Source organism: Podarcis gaigeae (assembly GCF_964106915.1).
Source record: "Podarcis gaigeae genome assembly, chromosome: 6".
Lineage (NCBI taxonomy): Eukaryota > Metazoa > Chordata > Lepidosauria > Squamata > Lacertidae > Podarcis > Podarcis gaigeae.
Genome location: NC_139682.1, coordinates 67,941,962 through 67,963,345, shown reverse-complemented (window position 1 = coordinate 67,963,345; position 21,384 = coordinate 67,941,962). Strand labels below are relative to the sequence as shown.

At 39.8% G+C, this 21,384-nt stretch overlaps 1 protein-coding gene across 27 annotated transcripts in view; it reads right to left on the bottom strand.

Moving 5' to 3' along the window:
* The window catches only part of ADGRL2 (adhesion G protein-coupled receptor L2), a 353,211-nt gene that overhangs the window by 59,974 nt on the left and 271,853 nt on the right, over nucleotides 1-21,384 (bottom strand). For all 27 annotated transcript variants that reach the window (XM_083743180.1, XM_083743186.1, XM_083743193.1 and 24 more), the window contains one exon: nucleotides 9,489-9,598. In XM_083743180.1, the coding sequence (XP_083599306.1) occupies nucleotides 9,489-9,598 (110 nt within the window). The remainder of the gene's footprint in view (nucleotides 1-9,488; nucleotides 9,599-21,384) is intronic.

Genomic DNA, 21,384 nt, shown 5'->3' with positions numbered 1-21,384 from the left:
TCCACACCTTCAGAGAAGAGGTTCCCCTCTTCATGTAGGATGAGAAGACTCAACCTGGCAGAGAGTGGAAATATAGCCTTCTTTGCTCAGAGTTATGCAGCCAGCTCACACCGCAGGAGAGAATAAGTTGCTTTCCCCTTTCATTCAAGGAAAGGCTTTCTCCCATCTCCCTGACAGAACAGGAAAGCTGATTGGAGGAGCAGAAAATAAGCAGTTTTATAGCTGCCAACTAAGCTTCTGCTAACGGGAGAGTCCCAAAGGGTTGAGTTCCATTCACAGGATTATCCCGAACTGATTTCCCCTTTAACCTGCACCACCTTTGCCCGTTGAAAATCTGCTGCACTGCAGAATGAGGTGTGGCGCATGGGGCTGCAGGAACAAGGGCACATGGGCAAAAAAGTACTGTTCCACCTCTGATGTGCTGGGAATATCTGATGGACTACAGTTACTTCCACAAATGGAATGGGGATACTTAAGATCTAAGTCTCTGTTGCACCCTGGTTGAAGGGAGACAGTATTGGATGGCAAGCTTCCTCGTTCGTTCGTCGGTCCCTCCGTCTCTCTCCCCATCCCACCCCCATCCACCTCTCCATCCTGTGTATGTCACTTTTAGACAATGAGGTTTAGCAAGCATTATATGGCATGCACTATATAACTTGTGCCCCTTTCCACTGAATGAAATGGAAACTTCTGAGATCTCATAGCTTTAGAAATACCAAATGAATTTTCATCAAACCAGTAAAAGGGGGACCCCTGCAAATATTCTTGAAATGCTTGACATTCGCTAAAGCACCAAAAGCAATGGGAAAGCAAGAAGAGAAAGAAAGAATCTCTTTGAAGGGGAGTAGAGAGGGGAGAGGGGAGGGAGAAAAGCCACCATAATTCACCATGGCTAGCAAATAAATAAATAAAGTGAGGGAGCGTAACTTATTTATTTATTTTTAAAAAAATCTGTCTGAAATTTAATCAATTGATAAACTTTAAAAATAGATACTTTGTTCAGAAGTCACACAAAACAACTTGAACCTGTGCAAAACAGAGGTTTCAGGCTTTAGAAGAGAGGTGTGCTGAAAAACCAGGTTGTCTTAAGTACGGAACGTCTCCTGGAGCTTCATAACATAGTAAAAAAGTGTTATATGTATATTATATTTCCTATTCCCACCATTCGATTGTGCCCTGCCCTTCTTTCTTATAAGGGAAGGTGGCCCGTTTGTGTTATCTTTTTTGGGGGGAGGGTGCTTTTGTACTACTGGATATTAATCTTGAGAAATGCAATGACTTTTCAATCTTGACGTGAAACATCTGCTTAAGAAAAATAAGTACATAACTCTAGAAGGAAGAAACAAAGCACAGTAAGCAATTAAAAGAATAAAAGTGAGAAGCCTAGTTTACAAAGCGAATCTTACCAAATATTCATAATTTCTATCAAATCTTTGCCCCGTCATCCCAATAAAAGAAAAACGTGGAGTGGGGGGTTGGTTAGCTAATGCAACTTACTCAATTCCAAGGCAGGGATATATTAAATACTTGTTGATAGATATTCCAGTACAGCAATCTGTTCTGGTCCAGGCAGTGCAATAAATGGAGCTGATTTCTGTGCACATAGGATTGCACGTACGTAGCAGCTTTCTCCATTGAAATGAATTGGAAAGCTTGCACATTTATCAGAGTAAATGAAGGACTCGGCATTGGGATGAGAATGTATAAGCTAACTTTTGTCCAATAATGGCTAGCTATAAAAAGTGCATTATTTTTCTAAGGGGGAAAAGCATACACCTTGGAGAAAATGCTGGCCATGCCATTCTTTATGTAGCATGTCTCAATTGCAAGCTAACGTACGCAATATTTTATAATAAATATACTTTTTAACAACGGCATTATCCACGAAACATTTTCAAGCCAAAGACATGACTGGTACATGAAACAATCATGTTGCATTGTGTCACATCATAATCCACCAATAAGAGGAAGATTGCACCTGCTTAGGATGAATAGTAGTAAAACAGTGGCATAAAGACAAGGATAACATAATTATTAGTGATATGTCGGCTGTGAGTGCACAGTTGTACAACTGCACATTTTCAGGGACAGATGGGTTTGCTAAAGTAAACAAAAACTGCAAGTTCAATCAGTGCAGCTAACGAATGGAACACTTGAATATTTTCCACTGAATTCCTGGGTCCAAGCAAGGCTTAAAATAAAATATCATGCACAGATGTAGGAAGTGGTGCTTCTGATGTGCTTATTAATCCTAAAAGGACTGACTTGGGTTATTTGAAGTATCAACATATATTGTGCAGTATAATTGAGAGAAATGTCAAGTGGGGTTCTCTCAATTCCTCTGTAATTTAATCAATAACACTCTTATTCAAGGAAAAAGCAATGCATTTTTAGCTTGATTTAGAATTCTCATATTAGTAGCAATTCATCTACAGCAGCTTTCTTGTTGAAAAGGTTTTTTTGGGGGAGCAGGAACCATTGGCAGTAGACGGGATTTTTGAAAAAAACCGAAACAAATAGAGAGCTATTAGAACCCAAGACACTTAATCATTTGAGAAGAATCCTTGCAACAGTAATACATATCTAAATGCAGTCCATAAAGAAGCAAGAAGATAACAAATGATGCGAGGGTTTCGTATCCTGTGTGATACATAGCTCTAATCATTTACCAAAGAATCCAATTACAGCACCATTCCAGGTTCCAGTGAATAGATGGAGTTGCAATGAGATTGCAGAACAAGTTTTGTTGATATTTGTTTCAATCATTTTAGGAAGGAATGCCACATCCAAAAAATAATGGCAATATGTGTGAACACTGGAATGGTCAGCTACCATAGTCAACATTTGCCTGAACAAGTCTCTAGTAGGGCATGGTGTTACTCGATCATCCAAATTGGAGTTTTGGATTTTTAAGTGGTGACAGGAATTGTGCACTGTGACAATGGAAGTACTTGAAAAGTCACCACAGTTTTTAATCAGATGGGTGAACTCTCCGAGACAGATGCCGTGTTCTGTCCTGATAAGTGACGGTAACAGAGAACCGAAAAGGCCAGAAGTGGTAAAGGAAAAGCAGGAAGAAGGGTGACTGCAGTTGTGCATTGGTGCTACTAGGCCCAAAAGACCGAGAGTGTGATCCAATGCATTTCAACTCAGATCTAAATCCTACTGGGCCTACTCCCAAGTAATATGGTAGAGAACTGCAGCCTGGTAAATCTGGAAGATTGGCCTGAAGCTGGTCTGCTGAACATGTCTTGGGATTGATCACACTCTGTAGTGACTGGTATGTTTTCTACATTTATACTGCTGCTGCCTCTGGAGAAATGCTAAATGGTAAATCTGGGTCTGACAGCCTCCATCAGTCCCCATTCGGAGACAATCAAAGATGATGGCAGGTGGGAACCCAACCTCATCTCCTGTTTCCCCACTCTTGTTGTAAAGTGTGATGGCAAAAGGCAATTTCTCCAAGTGGCTTCTTACGGCAGGTATATTGACTATCTGGGAATGCATGTGCCCGCTTCCCACTTAGATGCTTTCCACAGGCAACACTATTGTAAGTGCGACAGGCACGCCTATATATATATATATATCCCTTACTTTGTTTTGAGGCTACTTCCCTAGGTTACTATTAAAAACATATAGGTATACAGAAAATTATGGCAGTGGCCCATAAACAGGCATTTTCTGTCATTGCACCTTCTCTTCTGAAAGCCCTTCCCTGTGCTATATACTTCACATGCCCCTTTAATACATACTGTTTTTGCTTTTCCCGACCATTAACTCTGGACCCTATACCCTGTATTCATTGACACTGTTATTATAGTTGAGGTTTTTATACTGATGTTTGTTTATACTGTTTATATGTTGTACACTAAATGTAACACGGAGAGCATGAATTTACTACAAGGAGCCAGCTTTGGCACTCTGCCTAGTTCACTTTTCTTCCAATCTTGGAATTTTCCTTCCATTTCCTTAACTTTCCCCCTCTAATTTCGCCATCACAAAAGACTATTCATAATCTGCATTCATAATCTGTACTGGGCTCCAAGGATTTATAAGGAGAAAAATCATTATTCTCTTGCTTTTATATACAATCACTGTGCATTCTAGGCTACATGGCAGGACATAAATCACAAGTAAATAAACAAAATGAATGCTATGGCTCCCCGAGATCTCCATGCTCTTTTTTGGGGGGGTGGCAGTGCTTCAAAGTATGCAACCAAGGAACCTTTCCTCACAATTTAGGTTCCTTACACAACTTTGGTTTTTGGGATGCTGGTTCACATGCATCCTTCTTAACACAAATGTTTTGCATACCATGGCTTAAGATGGCACTGTAGGGAAACAAACAAGGAGAAACCCAGATCTACTCATCACTCATGGATCCCTTAGATGGAAGTGACAGGGAAAATGAAATGCTGTATGGGCGGAAGAGGGAGTTGAGTCTAAAGAAAAAAAAATGTTTGCCCACCAAAGGTCAAGTGTGGGTTAGCCAAAAAACAAAAGCAAAACAAAAACCGAGGGCTACAGACTAGAAACTGCGCAGTCAGTCCCTTCATGCTCACTAATCATGCTCAAAATAAAAGTAATTGACAGTGCAGTGTATCAGAGCTCTATTAGCAGAAAAGGAGCGCAGAAGATGTGTATTGCTAGACAAGGATGGTCTCGTCTCTCCTTGGCCTTGAACCTGAAACACATGATGGATGTAAGTGCATTAACTCAAGCACAGCGGAACAGAGCAGTGCAATTCAGTGCTTTGATGCAAGTATACAGGGCGCACAATGACAATTTCAGAAGCAGCGCTGACAGGGTTGTAGCAAAAGTGACATTAGGGTTTCAGATATTCCAGTAATTCAGACACTTGTTGCAGCTCAATAGGGACTGCTGCAAACCACTTCATGTAGATACAGAAAACTTCAGTCTCGTTACAAAGGGAATGTCAACCTTAAAAGAAGAAGACCACAGAGAAGGCAGATTTTTAAAACAAAAGTTCAAAAGAAAAAAGAGAGAGATTTAAAAGCAGGTAGTTACAGAAAAGCGGGGAGATTGAAATAAGTAAATAAAGCTCATCTGAACATTCTGAATGACACCAGAAATAAGAGGAAATTTACATGACAAATGTGTAGATAATACTGGCATCACTATTATTAGCCCCATTCTGGTGTTCAATCTCCTTGCATTTAAACAAGACCATTAGGAGAGTGGAGGCCCAGTGCAAAGCCCCTTCTGGTGTGTCATCTCTGCACAGTTTAGAGCCCTTCACAACACTGAGTGGGGATTGCACAGATGCTCTGAGTGCAGCAGAAACCCTGGATCTCCTGCAAGAAGCATGTAGCTTTTCCTTCTCAAGGAGGCTCAGCAAGTGCCTAGGCACATCAGCATGTAACATACTGAACCAGGATCTAAATTCTGTAAGGCTGAGGCAAAAGCAGGACAAAGAGGTAGAAGCATGTCTAACATCTACACTGTGGAGGAAAGCCTTACTTAGTATCCAACCAGCTAAACCACAACATTAGACTGAGGTTCATTCAACAGAAAATCTTCTTCTGGGCCTAATGGGCACCAACATGCCTTAAGCACAGGGGCATCACATCCACAGATTACTGCTGGAGGTATAAATAGCTGCCCAGTAATCCAACGCTTCTGAAAGGAAGTACAGAGTTATGGACCAATCCCTGTTGATAGGAGATGCCAACACAAATGGCTCCACACCTGCCAGGTGGGGGTTACCAAAAGGAAAGGAATGATGGTTCTACTTTGGCAGCAAAGTGAATAATCCTTCAGTGTTGGAAAGGACATCATATGTGGAAAACTGGATGCAAGACCTCCTGCAACTAGCCACCCATGAGAAAACTCATGGGTTTTCATGCACTGCATGAAAGGCTAAGTTTCCAATAGATTCGGAAAACACATTTTGAGATCTTCACCACGTTAACCCCCATGACTAGAAGCAGTGAGATGCACAACACAGGGATGGAAACGTCCTTAATGGGTGTTAATCTAGGACTACTAGCAAAGCATTGAAACTCATTTATCCTAACCCTTATCTGAGCATGCAAACCTGAGCACTGTGTACAATGCTAAACAACTGAATATCAGAAGTGAAAATACTGTAGCTGAAAATGAGCATTAATTCAGAGGGGGGAGGGAAGCTAAGGGACTGTGCTGCCCTATGGTAATATTGTGAAACCCCTAATAAACCATGTTTTTCGTAACCTTTTGTGGGCTCTAAACTGCGCAGAGATGACGTGTCAGAGCTGGAACAGTTTAAAAGTATACTCACTTCTTTTGCTTGTCTGCTTTCACATGAAAAGACCGAACACTCACATGTAGCTGTTCTCAACCTGGACAGTCATGAACTTAAATTTGAAGTATGCTGATCATTAATTTGGAATCTACAAGCTAAATACTCAGTGCATGTTCCAATATTCACTATTTCTTCCTCTGTGTAGATGTGTCTGTGAAGAATTTTGAACAGACACCACAGAAATAATTTATGTGTATGCATGTGTTTGTGTGTGCTTATGCGTATACGTTTGAAAGAGAAGATGGGTGCAGGTTTCGTCAAGCTGTCCAGTTACACAGTAGTGCAAGGAGAGGGATTTGGTATACGTCTTCTTAAAGACAGAGGGTCAAACTAAACATGACATTATTCATGTTGGAAGCTCATGTGTGGCTGGTTTTTAAAATAAAGAAATAAACAGCTAGCTAGCTGGCACAGGGGTCCCAGAGGTGGGTTGGGTGTGCTGTGACAGGGACTTTTGTCACCATTAGGGAATGAAACAGATAGTATACACCCCACCCCTGATTTGGAGCAAGACCATAGTGGGATGAAAACTAACTCTTCCTCCTCCCGCCCCGATGCCACAGCCCTGATCTGGCTCAGACATCCCATGTCAGATATTTATTTCCAGGAAAGAAAATAGCCATACAGAGACTAAAGATACAAAAAACATAACATCTAGTTTGGCCCAAAGCTTGCATTGGAGGAAGTCTGTAACATGCCTGATAGATAAATCTCGACTCACAGGTTTTTCTTGTTATTTTTGGGGTGCAGGACTGTGGCCAAAATTTATTTTCTTCTTTAAATAAAGTATTATATATTAAAAAGTAAGCACGATCATGTTACCTTTCCTTTTTCTAAGGGACTTGTAAATAGTAAGCCAGAACAAGAAAATGCAATTATCAACAAATTTTCATATTAAATCAAATTCAAAATATGCTTCTTCAAATTAAGCTCTGAATTTGATTCATGAATCAGAAAAGACTCTTGATTCATTTCACTTCTGCACAGAGCAACTGAAAATAGCTTTGTAATGAAATGAGCAGTAAGCAATATACATATTGAAATACAGCTATTTTTAAAGGAGTAAAATTACTACATGTTAAAAGAGTTCTGCCTAGGCAGTGCTGTGCAGAGCATCCTTCTGTTAACTGCAAAAGAAACATTTTTTTCTCTGTAGATAGGAAAACCCAAACCAGCAGGGCATATCCACACTTGTCTCCCTAAAACAGCATGAAAAAAATGATCTGAAATCTGAAAATAACATTTGCATTTATTTATTTTAACTACTGTCTTGTCCTACACGACCCAACGAAACAGAAACATTGTGGCTTTTGAATAGCTTGGAATTGGATTCACTGCTTCTTTATGGGAATTTAGGAATAGAAATAGTGATCTTAATGTAAAGGTGACTTTATGAAACAAAGCTGTTTTTGTTAGGTAGGGACAATACACTCTTCCTCAAAGTGCCACAAGAAGGATGGTTTCAATGAGCCACCAATGATAGACACATGAGAACAGGGCACTAAAGCTCAGCAGACACAGTAGGATTCCAATTCCTACCCATGGCACACAAAAAAGAAAGCCACAACAAGCATCTGCTTCACAATGGCACAGGAATACATAGCAAGAATGGAAAGAAAAGATGATCTATGTTCAGCCTTTAACTGATGTGCAGAAAGATCAATACTGTGACTCAGTATTGAGTACTATCCAGATGCAAACTGCTGTATACATATACATACAGTGTTAAGTGCATTGATGGGGGGGGAGTTGATGCTGCCTATTTCTGACACAGCTGATTCCGTCATATTTTTTTAGTGCGCAAATGCTACTAATCCTATACCGTTCATTTCCTGCTATGTGTATGTTCCCTACACCAAAAATAATGCTACAATTATTTTTAATATTTTAAGTTTGAAGATATTAAAAAACACTAACATCACATTTATAACAAATGGAGGCACAATCAATGCATTGCTGAAGTTTACTGTTAGAAGCAATAGACTTCCTCTAATGGAAAATATGAGACCAAGGTTGACTTTATTTTGAACGACGGCATTATGGAGGAGAAAACAAAAGCTTTTCAGAAACTGGATGAATCAGCTCTTTAGATCCACGGCAGGCATTTCAAGGCTTGTCGACTGGTCTCCCAAAGATGTTATGCTCTGCTGATGAATGGAGACTCATCATGGATAGGTTGTTACTATGGATGATGGGGTTATTTTGGGGTGGGAGTAGATACTGCTTACCCGCTGATTAGAGGATCACTTGATTATTATTATTTTAAGAATCAAACAATGAGATTCTGTACATTAAAAAAGAATGAATGTGTAATTTTAAGGGAGTATTCATTAGTTGCAAAAGTTTTTTGTGCGCCTCCTTCACAAGAGGTCCGGAGGGTGGCAACATGAGAGCAGGTTCCCAGTTTGTGGAGTGCTCTCCTCAAGGACTTATTGCATTTCTTTAGGCACCAGGTGAAAATGCCCCCCCCCCCAAACCAGGCCCTTGGCTAATTACTTTTTGTGGGAGTGGGTTTATTGGTTTGCTTTTGTTTTATTATGTCTTTTGTGCTCTGGTTTTGTATTTTTATGTTGTGAACTGCTCTGTGATCTTCGGATGAAGGACTTCTTACAAATATAAACAACAACAACAACAACAATGATCTTCAAACTGAAAATAAACATGAAATAAAAGCAAACATTGCTGTATCAAGTAACTGGGGAAATAACTCCTGGATATTTCCACGGTACTGTATGGCTGTGAACCACTGTTACCACAGCAGGTAGCTGTTTCAAACTGTTGGAAGATTAAAATTGGAGTCAGTGGTTTCTTTAGAAAACTGCAAACCAAGCCAATTTGTCAGGAACCGGTATTGGGCAAAAGTACAAATTTCTATCTAGTCTTTTGAATAGCTAATTCAAGTTTGTTTTTGTGGGAGGGAGGGAGGGGCGGAATAAAACCCTAGTACCCTTAAAAGCCAAACACTTAAGAACACAGACAGCCACTTGGCCAGCATCACACGATGGCTCCTTTCCACACTTTGCTGAAGCTAATTGGAAGGCCTAGTTTGAAAGTGCTCTGCATGCATAATAGTTCTCAGGCCCGAAACCTATGCTCTTTTTGTGCATCTTGGACTGCCACAGCATCAATTGTGAAGGCTAGAGGAAGTGAACAAGAACAGCAACAAAAAAAAGCGTATACTTACTGTAAGGGACACATTCATATTGTACTTCGAGGTATTTGTATGTTCCAGGACAAGGATCAGGAAACACATCTGACCCGGTAACTACTATACACTGTGTTCTGTTGTTGCACCTGGGGCAGAAGAAGGAGAAGGATGTGTGTTAATTACAAAATCAGAATTAATTTACAAAGTTTGTGGCAACCATAGCTAAGGAATCAGGCAGCACTGCATTTGAACAAAGAGGTTGTGGGCTAGATGTATTTTTAGTTCAAACTCATAATAATTTTGCAGAACTTTCAGTAATCGGAACCAGAAGTAATTTCAGACAGTAAAGGCTAAAGGCTTATTTTAATTATCTTGGATACTGCTATAACCCCTCCCTGCATTCTGGCAACTCGCAGGGTGCCTTACAAGAATCCAAAAACAATGTAACAAATCTAATTAACAAAATATAACCCACCATGGTGGGGACATTAAAAATCCTAAACATACCTACTCAGACGTAAGCCCCACCAAGTTCAATGGAATGTATTCCTAGGTAAGTTATCATAAACCTTTGTAAGAAAATAATGCTTCTTGCTATAAATTACAGTAAAACAAAAGGGCTTCATCCAGCCCAAATTAAGCACTTTTCAAGTTTCATTGATTTTAATGAGTTAATTGCTCATGCTGGGCAGCCTAGCACAATTCTATGCATATTTGCTATCACAAGTAACTCCCAAGTAAGTGTGTCTACAATTACAGCCTTCTTTTTAAAGTATTTAAGAGAGAGAGAGAGAGAGAGAGAGAGAGAGAGAAACTGCCTAATTTACCTGCTGTTAGAAAAGTTGACAATCAATTTTTCATAGTGAAAGCTACTGATTTGTACAGTTTGGCACTTTGCAAACAAATATATTAAGACGGGATTTGTATTTTACGGCTTGGTACTTTAAAATGGATTGATTTTGATCTGGCTCAAGCAGCACTAGTCAAAACCAAAAAAGGGGTTGAAAGAAAATGACTTTCAGCCTTTTTCTCTGAAAGCAAAGGAAGGAGGAAAATAAAAGGTCAGAAACAGTTTGGTGACTAAAAACAAGGGAAGCTTGGCTGATCTCCTGGGTGAGTTCTGTTTGTCAGTAAAGTGAAGGAAAGGAAGCCAGGTCTTAAAATAATAGTCTAGCCTTTGACTCCAGCCGTACATCAATCCTTGTGCTACTAGAACTTCCCACACTACTGAATACCCCTTGCACAAGTTGAAGAGATCTGTCTTGTGTCAGAGAACCGCTGACATCTGTCCCCGGCCAACAGGTGCAAGATCAAGCTGAGATTTCAGTTCACGCAGCTGGAAGAATATTACAGACAGCCCAATAGTACAACTTGAGTTGTCCTTCCAGCAAATAAATCACGAATCTACTTGAATTTTTGGTTGGTAGCTTTGGAAGAAACATTCAGGAAATGTCAACAGCAATGGGAAGGACCCAGGTTTCATGCACAACAGATAAGATCATGGGAACCAAGTCTCAGGCTGAGCAGAAAACTTCTGGTCTTTTTTTCCTCTTCCTTTCCCTTTTGCAATAATGCTGATGGCTGTCGGTTCTGTCCTAACTATTGCAACTGAAACTATTGTGTATTTTGAGATTCCTCACAAGTGCAGAAATAACTGCATTACTGGACATAGAATTCAGCTTCCTGCAACTGCCAGCTTCTTCTTCTTTTTAAAGCAAGTTGCCAGCCTTTATGACACTATATAAATGCTTGAAAGTGGCTAGGGAATGGGTGATGAAATCTCAGCACTCAGAACGATGGCTCAACAAGGCTTCCAGTGGGCAAAGGGTAACTCTCTGTGGTAACTTGTCCTTTTATGCAAGAGCAGAATACATGATGTGAAATGTGAAGATATGTGTGATTCAAGTAGATCGCATAATTTGACTTTGCATTTTAAAAAAAAAAAAGACTGACTAGCTGGAGCTGACAAATAGCTGTCATTGGTAGTAGTAGCTGCCTGCGGACTGTCCACTTCTATTTTTCTCAGTATTTTTAGAAAACATCCTGCAGAAAATTACCAATGACAGCATTATAGTTGTGTATACTTCAGCTTTACAGCTCTGAAATGATACTTTCGTGAGAATGAAAATGCCACAGTATCTCATACACTGAACACACTCAGTAGGCAATGTACTTATTTCATAGCCTGCATATGAATTTTCTAACTGTGTATACTGGTTGCTAGTATGTGTTAATTTGTATAAAATACATATCTTAACTGGGAACAGGATATGTGTGCCTAATTTTGAACATTTGCATGCCTTGTGAGTAAAAAGAAACCCACAAAACAATTGCCAGCTGCCCAAGGAATTTCTACCAAAGCCTGGGACATAAACCCCTGTGATAAATAATAAAATGAATGAATAATGGGAAATGTGGGACTAACTTGAATCTACATTTAAATCTCTGTTTTATGGTTAAATCGTATTCAAGGCAACTAAATCAACACTAAAATCAACAAACAGATTAAATTACAATACGAAACAAAGGGCTGTATCCAACGAAGTCATTGTGTGACTGGATTCAACAGAACGGTTGCTAGGGTCTTGGGCTTGCTGATCAGAAGGTCAGCGGTTCCGATTCATGCGATGGGATGAGTAGATAAATACCGGTAGGTACCATTGGGGCAGGAAGGTAAACAGTGTTTCCATGTGCTCTGGCTTCAGTCATGGTGTCCCGTTGTGCCAGTAGCAGTTTAGTCATGCTGGCCACATAACCCAGAAAGCTGTCTGTGGACAAATGCCTGCTCCTTTGGCCTGAAGCAAGATGAGCGCTGCACCCTGTAGTCACCTTTGACTGGACTTTACCATCCAGGGGTACTTTACCTTACCCTTACTTGTGTTCATCATATTGCTCACCACATCTCCCTAAATATTGACCGAGTTTCCTCACAATTCTCTAGAGCAGATTTAAGGGCCGTGTGGAAAAAGGGGGGGGGGGGAGATTCCATTTTGCAGCCAAAAGCACTTGCGTTAGCAGGACTGTTGTTTGTCAAATGATATACCAAAAGTCATATTTGTGATTTATTTTGGCAAAGAAACATCTTGGTGGAAGCTTAATAGGACTTTATTTTGGACTGCATGAATGCAGCATATAATTGGATATGATCCAAAAGTGAACAGGTAGATAACAGCCACTGGCAAGTTATAATAAACCAGCACATATCGTTCATCTGTGGTAAAGTTCCTTTTTTCTTTTTCTTCTTCAATGGGACAATGTAGAGATTCTTGCAGTGTGTGCATGTTTTGGATAGGGTGGCCGGCTGTCCCTTATTCTAAGTACCAGCTTTTATTCCAGAGTAATACAGCCCCCAATTAACAGTCCTTCATTTTAGAAGGCTAATTAACTGATTCTGTCAAAAGCTGTAATTGTTGCACTTAAAATTCTTGTGCTTCTGAGATATATGTATACGGCTATTTGAGGAGCGAAGTAGAGGAAGGGGCATGTAAATTGCCACTTATACAAGGAAAAAAAAGAGAGAGATAGGCATGTCTGCACACAAACCTCTCTTTCTGCCCACCTCCCACTTGTGAGGAGAATGCAGGAATATGCCTGTGCTTTTATGACAGTATTCACTGTCAGATAGCATTCTATTGAAGAGATAATGTAAGACCACAAATGTGAGGGTGTGTGTGTGTGTGTGTGTGTTTTAGAATTTGCAATTCTTTTTACATCTTTCCAATATGTATAGTGACACTGAGGGAATCTGAAATCAAACGTGGCCAGCTAATTAACAGCTCCAGAGAGATGGTGAATTTGGCTCACCTCATTTGACTGATTGGGCAAAAGCAGGCCTGTGCTTTTTTGCACATCAGATAAAGAGAAGGGGGTGAGGGAGTCGAACCAATGCATGAGGCAATTTTTCATTTTCCTAACTGCTGTTACATGGGCCCACTCCATGTTTATCCCTGTGTACTGTGCAAGTTTGTCCTCGTGTGCTTGGCTTTAAAAGCAGCCCTTGTTCTCATTCTAATTTGTTTGCGTTCCCGCTGTAATCTTGACTCGTACAATTCCCAACAAATTGCTTTAGCTCTTCTTTTGATTATCTTATGCTCATTATTACACTTTACCAAGTGAAAAGTATGGAGATGAGATTCCATGTGTAATCTATTTGTGTGAGGTGTTTTAATCAATAGTCTTGCTCTGCTGATTAAGCAGAGGCTTCTGTTTTGGCAAGATAACATTAGTTTCTCCTGTCATGCTCCAAAAGCCATTGGGGATCTTCAGCAGATCATTAGATATGCTACAATAAAGCTTTGGTACATTCCCTTTTCTTCCTTAAATTACTTCTTCACTGTCCTATCATTCCCCGTCACCATTGGCACTGCGTTATTATTACAGCTCCCCTGAAACTTGCACTAGAGCTATGTCTCCGGGCCATAGGATGCCATTTTCAATTGAGGCTTCTGCTTGAAAATATAAATTAAGAAAATTTCATTATCTCCTGCCAGGGGCCATTATTCACCACTGTTCTAGGGAAGATTAAAAATGCAAAATCTATGGTCTTGAACAAATACTCCAAGATTAAAATGAAAGGTTTGGTATAGCATGACAAGCCTGGCACGCATAGAGGAGCTAGATGTAGTACTGGATATGGAGAGGAAAGCTGAACACTGGAGTGGTCAGAATACACACACACACACACACACACACACACACACGTGTGGGAAGAGATGGCAGTGGTAGATAAAGAGCAAACTCTGCTTTCAGTAGCCAGACTAATGCAGCGTGATCCAGCCTAACTTGTCCATTATACTGCCATTAAATTGGCAATACATGTGAGAGAGTTTCTGCATGGGCAGAGGATGGCTCGCGGAGAGCGAGAGATGTTTGCAGTGCATGGACAATCTACAGTGGCATCTCGGGTTTTGAACAGGCTGTGGAGGGCAATGGGTGAATTGGAGAGTGAGGGGGGAGAGTTTTTGTGCAGGCAGAAGCGGGTGGGTCGGAGACGGAGACTCGGAGTCAGACAGTATGTGTGTGTGTTTGTGTGTGCGCGTGCGCACGATTGTATGCAGGCCTGGGTTGTTTTTTTTCATTGAATAAACCACTATAATCCCAGTGTGTCACTGTAATGGATTGCTTTGAAGTCATTTCTGCACCTGATAAAGTAATTTTTAGGGACACCCCCCAATCCACCCTGACCTGTTCTGTATTTTGCCCAACCAAAGGTGGCAACCATAATACACATATATGTAAGAAACCAAGCACTTGTGCACTCACACAGAAAAAGAGAGATGCACATGGAGTAGCAGCGAAGACTCAGGGCCTGTGCATAAGCCAGCAACTTTAACACTGCAGGAGAAATGCGGATGCAGTTTTCCTTAAATGTTTAATAACTAATGATTTGTTGAATCTTATTAATTACTAAATAAACATAACATTAGGAAGCTAAATGTGGCACAATTAATATGGCAAAGGAGGTGTTTCACAGTAATGATCCCATTTGTCACAATTAATGTAATAAGTAATGCTTGTGGCAGTTATTTTTAAATGCGATACAAATAAAAAAAATACAACTATCTTCTATTTGGTTAGTTCTGTAAAATCAATCAAGGGATTCAAATTAATTTGAAAGTAAATAACTTAATTTAATTCTGCATCTATATGAATCCAATGAATGCAAATGGAATCCAATGGACACAATCCACCAAATATTACTTAGTGCATAAAGCCACCTTCAGGTTCCACTGTGAAAGGAATGACATGCGCATCGTGAAACTAGCTTGCCATCTAGTGATGTGATATGCTGGATATGCAACAACTGCCTGTTACAGCTTACTAAATCCACCAATCCATGAACATATCAATATGGGCAAAACAATAAAGATATAAAGCAAAGAGAACAAATACATCCAAAAATTTTAAACAAAACATTGGAAACAAAGTAGTACATGATGTGACAGTGGGTAACCTATGTATCCTTTCAAACTGGTGCCCTTTACACATTTCAAACTACAACTCCCATTAGCCCCAGCCATTTTGACCAATGGTCAGTGATAAAAGGGAGCTGTAGTCCAGAACATCTGGACTACAGCAACTTAGATAAATCTGATGTAAAGGCATGTCCCACTGAAATTAGTACACCATACGTCCATAAGGTGGACCCAGGTAGATCTGTGGTTGAGCCTCTTGGGCTTGCCGATCAGAAGGTCGGCAGTTCGAATCCCCGCGACAGGGTGAGCTCCCATTTTTCGGTCCCTGCTCCTGCCAACCTAGCAATCTGAAAACACACCAGTGCAAGTAGATAAATAGGTACTTCTCCGGCAGGGAGGTAAACGGTGTTTCCGTGTGCTGCTCTAGTTTCAGTGTTCTGCTGCGCCAGAAGCAGCTTAGTCATGCTGGCCACATGACCCAGAAAAACTGTCTGCAGATAAACGCCGGCTCCCTCAGCTTGTAAAGCGAGATGAGCGCCGCAACCCCAGAGTTGTTTGCGACTGGACTTAACTGTCAGGGGTCCTTTACCTTTACTTCCATAAGGTGTGCTCACAACTGGCATAAAATAAAGACCCAGTAGATTTGGTAGTAAACACTTGTATGCCACTAATTATTTTATTTGAAATGTCCACAAAAGGGTTACATGTTTTACCATGTCAGAATGTTCTTACCGCTCTCTAGTTTTAATGTGATACCCCAATAACAACTTCTGCAAGCGTGTACACAAACAACAATATGTGGGGTATATTTTCTTTATATAACATAATTTGCATAGATTTTAAATACAATTTAAAACTGCCTTTGAAAGCTCCTTCAATTAGCAAAATAAGCATATTTTTTTAAAAAAATAACACCAGTAATTTGTTAATAAAACCTCTGATATGTTAGAAGCCTTGATAATTCTGAGCAATTTTACAAGACCTTTGGGTCAGTTTAATGCAAATTAGGCCTGACTCACTCAGAGTCTTATTAATCCAACCCAACTTTCTCGTTTGCAGAATTGCACATTCAACATAAAAGTGGCTTCATTTTAGGAGCAAAATAAGACATATTTATTTACGAAGCAGACCACTGAGGCTCTCTTAATTTCAAAGGGTCATCATGTCTCAACATAATGCAGGGGAAACATTATTGCAGATACATACAGCGAATAAATGTGTGCGCACACTTATTTATTTAAGCATTTACAGGATGCCTACAGTTTCCAAACTTCTCGTGGGATAATTACAATGTATCTCTATATATTGGGGCCAGTGTCAATTAGGACCAATTACTTATGAAAACGTTCACCTACTGCAGTTTTTGCATACAGAAACAATCACTTTCCATTTTGACAAGGGAAATGGGAAATCGCTATGGGATGTCCTAGTTAAGATTTAAATTAGCAAGAAAGTTGTTACCAGGACATATAGAAGATGCAGCATAATAAGACATGACCTTGTAAGAACCTTGGAGGCTATCGGAATCTGCACCCTCCTTCCAAAACTTGTTAATTATCTGCAAAAGGTACCAGTCCATTTGTGGCATAATATTTTTCTTTTGGGGAGCAAGGGATGAAGAAGGGTAGGGATGGACTTTTAAATATTTAATTAGTCGCATGATATGTGGATAGCGGCAAGCATTTTGCTTCTTGAGCCACGCTCTTCCTAATTGCACGCTCGCATTTAGATTGGCCATCGCAAACCTCTGGTGCGTGCAATTATTTATTCCTTAAAGATCTTTCCATGGAGAAAAATATTTCACCCTCATGGCTCTGGGTTTGCCTAAATGACTCTCTTAGCCCATTAATTACACTCTCTGAGTATTTCAGTCACTAATGATGCAAATGAGGGGGGGGGGAGTCAACACACAAACCTTTGTGTGCAGAATAAGTTGGTTCTTAAGAGTAAATACATTTCTTTCTATCTTTTTTAAAGTTAGCCCATGAATGGAGGGAACACAGATATCCCCCTTTGTTGTCAATGCGATCTGTGTTTGCATTATATTTACGGCTTATAATGGCACAGTCCAACATATAGCGAAACACTAAAAGAAGCCAATATAGCTGGCTAATTTCAAGCCATTCCCAAATGATCCAGATTACTTTCCTTTTGTTCTTTTCCTCTTTCTTGTCCTGATTAAGATTGCAATCTGAGACCAGTCTGAATCTCTCCCCTGCCCCATAGCTTTAGCTTTCCATTTATGGATTTAAAAAGTACAAATCTCAAACTGGAGACTAATAAGTAAATGAAAAGACTTTTGAGTTGATCTTCCGATTTCCCTATCCCTTTCCCCCCCATGTGGCTTAAAACTTGCGACAGAAGTGTTGTGACCTTGGAAGGATCTTTAATCAAGTCAGTACCAGTGGTGTCATTTTCTATTAAAATGTATCTCTAAAGTTTGTGCTACAAGTGCTGCGTTGTTGTCCAGGTTTCTTTCTTTCTTTCTTGAGAAAGCCTTGATGCCACAAAGGAACAGTTATTCACCAGCCATGGCAATGTCTGGGTACAATTAGCATCTTGAAAGTTTGTAAAAGCTTCTGAGTTATAACACTTCCTCTGAAAAATCATTAAATTTTTTTGGAACTAAAAAGGCTTAATCTTGCACGGATTAGGTACATTACTTCTTTGAATGTGTTCTGCAAGAATCTACCTGACTCCTTCACAATGAATGGCAGGTTTGTATTATAATTAATATTGCTGGAAAAAGCCCCCTCCCCGCTCCACAAGCAAGTTCAGATGTGCGAGGAACGTAAGAGATTTGAGGAGATTCATTGACTCACATTGATCAGCTCCCAGCTAATCTCTAATCAAGTTGGAAATATTCATAATCTAATCCTTTTATCAAATTGCCTACCACTGCAAAGGCTTCGTGTGTTTGCACAATTAAAAACTCCGTGTTAGAAATTATGCTGCATTACACTGGAAGCAAATCCTTTCCTATTGAAATACGCACTGGTTGACAGCAGGAAGTGGCTGATAAGAGAGGCAACAAGGCATTTCTGATGGCATTCATGATAACGGAACGCTACCTCCTATGTATTTAGTCTTACAGAGCACTCTCCAAAGTGATCCTTAAAATGTAGAACTACATTGAGAGATCTTTAGTCACAAAGATGAAGAAATAATCAAAGAACACTAAGTGTATAGTGTTAGTGACATCTCCTCCTCAACTTATCTGTGATACTGGCAGTGCTCTGAAGACTAATACATTTGAAATGAGAAATCACCTACAGATCTACATATTTGTATCACAGAATTTACCACCTGAAAGTAAACATCACATGTGCAGGGGCGTGTGGTGTGTAGAGAAATGAGTCCAACCAGCCTCATTTTTGCACATATATGAACAATCGTTCACATAAACCCTAAGGTTGAGGACAGCGCTGTGATTTATGCTGAAACAATAGCTTTGCAGAGTTCATAAAATGCCTAGATTAAAGACATGTTCAGCATCATTACCCACTCTAGCTAGAAATCACAGCAAGAAAGCCATGCTGGAAGAGCAAGGTTAAAAGATAAGCTTTGCACCAACAGCCACTATTAAAATAATATGGGTGGTTTTACACTTACAATGGATACATCTCTGTTAGATGAAATATAGTCCACTCTTGTGTACCTGCCTTCCCTAGTTTGGAAATAAGAATAAGGAATCCAGTGAGGGGAGGCTGGCACCATAGTATAAAATGATTATTTGTTACACCATATAAAGGTTTTGAATGTTCAGGGACACTGATTGGAGTGCAAAGTATGTTTGTTTAATAAAGTGCCTTACACACATACCCAACCCGATACTTTCTCAAACCTAAGAAAAGCTTGACGCAGGATTGCAATATCCACTGACTGACTCCCTTATATGCTTTCCCAAGTAAAGGGGACCGTGCCATTAAAAAGATGGGAGCATTTATGGCATGTCCCTGGCCTCCACAAGTTGAATAGACCTTTGGCTCTACTCACAAGGGGCTCCTCAATGTGACCAGGAGTCCCAATAACAGAGGAGTCAACGCCACGAGTACTGCTGATTCCCCCTTCAAACCATCACTCAATGGGTGGAAGTTGGGTGTAAAGGTCACCAAGGGAGAACAATGAATAATGAAAAAGAGGTAATAGACCAGCGAATCACATATCCTACATCTCTGATAAATATTATCAGCACCTTGACTTTCTTTCGAAGTTCTGAGCATTTGTGTATGTAAATCAGGGGGGAAATATGCATGTTCCTATAATGACCTTATTTTAAAAAGAAACCGAGACTCTAAATTTGTGACGGTAGAAATCTAAGGCACACCCATCTGTAGAATAGTTCTGGCTATTGTTATGTTATCAAGCAATCTGCCATTAGAGCTTTATATGAGGGTAATTTTTAATTCCCCACTGATGGTTCTTGCGGCAAACTGAAACACACTGACTGAGTAGAGCATTCAGTCTACGTTACACTCTTAGACTGCATTAACTTCCTAGCAGTAACTTGCTTTATAGGCTCAGTTCATCATGACCTATAAAATGTTAGACTGAAATGCTTTAAATATCTGCTAACACCATGTGCAGGCCTGGGAGTACAAGACAGTGTGCTATGAAGCGGCAAAGACAGTACTCTTCGGAGAAACTAGCACACACTCTTATGTCACTGATATAAACAGGGTAAGCATGATAAATAATGGATAACACAGGCATGGTCTTTACGAGCAACTGGAAGTCTGGTTGGGTCTGGTTTAGTTTCCTTTCCATTCTCTTCAAACAGATTTGCAGGGGTGGGGATGTAAAGATCCTCCTCTACTTTGTGCCTATGAGGTTCTGCTTCATATTCGTAAGGGTCGTGTTCAAGTCTGGAGTTATTTAGGCTTTTTGAGTAATGATGACCAATTTATTAGGCAATTAGCTGCAACTTCATTAATGGAGGGAGAACAGATGCTCTGTTAACATCGGGCTATTGTTCTTCTCCTTGACCCTTAAGCTCTCACATTTCAGCAATTTCAGTAATGCAAAAATGCCATTACAACATCTGATTAATTCAGGGCTGGGTAGGCTGGGCAAATACAAAAAGACCCTGTGAAGCACAATGGGAAAGGTGTCCCTTTCTCACACTCTGCTACAATGGCCTAATGGAGCCAAAAATGTTAAGATGTTTAAAATTAAAACTTTGTGACAATTGTGTGTGTGCCACGGTATTTTTTTTATCAACACAATCTGAGAGATCAGTGACTGTGTTGCATCCAATTTGATAGATCACTTTGCATCAATCATTTTCCCAAGGAGCATTTAGTTTAATTTAATTTGTTAACCCTTTTCTCTTTTATTTTCTCTCTCCCAACCCCTTCTTTTGGTAAGCAATGTTGCTGTGTGTTGCCTAATGCTTAGGTCTATAAACTCTACAAAATAAAATTCCTTTGATGACTTAAAGACCTTAGTATTTTCTTGTCCTTTTAATCTTTACAGGTTCTCATTTTCATGTCTGTTTTTTTTTTAAGTGTCAGTCCTGTTTACTACATGATATTCAACATATTTCCTCCAGAGCAATGAACCTTAACAGAAAGCTTTAAATTGCCTCACATAGGAAACCACATTACTATTAATTCCACAGCAACCGTATAATATATAAACTATTGCTTTGCAAACTCTAGAGCAATTAGACCTCTCGGCTATTTGACTAACTCTGCTTCATGATACCCAGTGCAGTTAATTATATTTTTTGATGTTAATAGTCTCTGTCAGTTTCAAGCATAAATCCTCTTTGATGAATATTTAAATTATATTTGAATAAAAATAATCTTGGTTACATTTCCTATTCAACAGTCATCATAGCTTAATAAAGGTCTGCTCAGCAAAGGGCTGAGATAAATGGCTCCATGATCCCATGTACAGGAACCCTAAATCCACTTTACATCTGATTTAGCGGCTACAGTGACCAATAATGTAATATAATTAGCGATGTTGTTATGGTGAAAAAGAATGCTTTCCCATTATAAATAACGGCATTA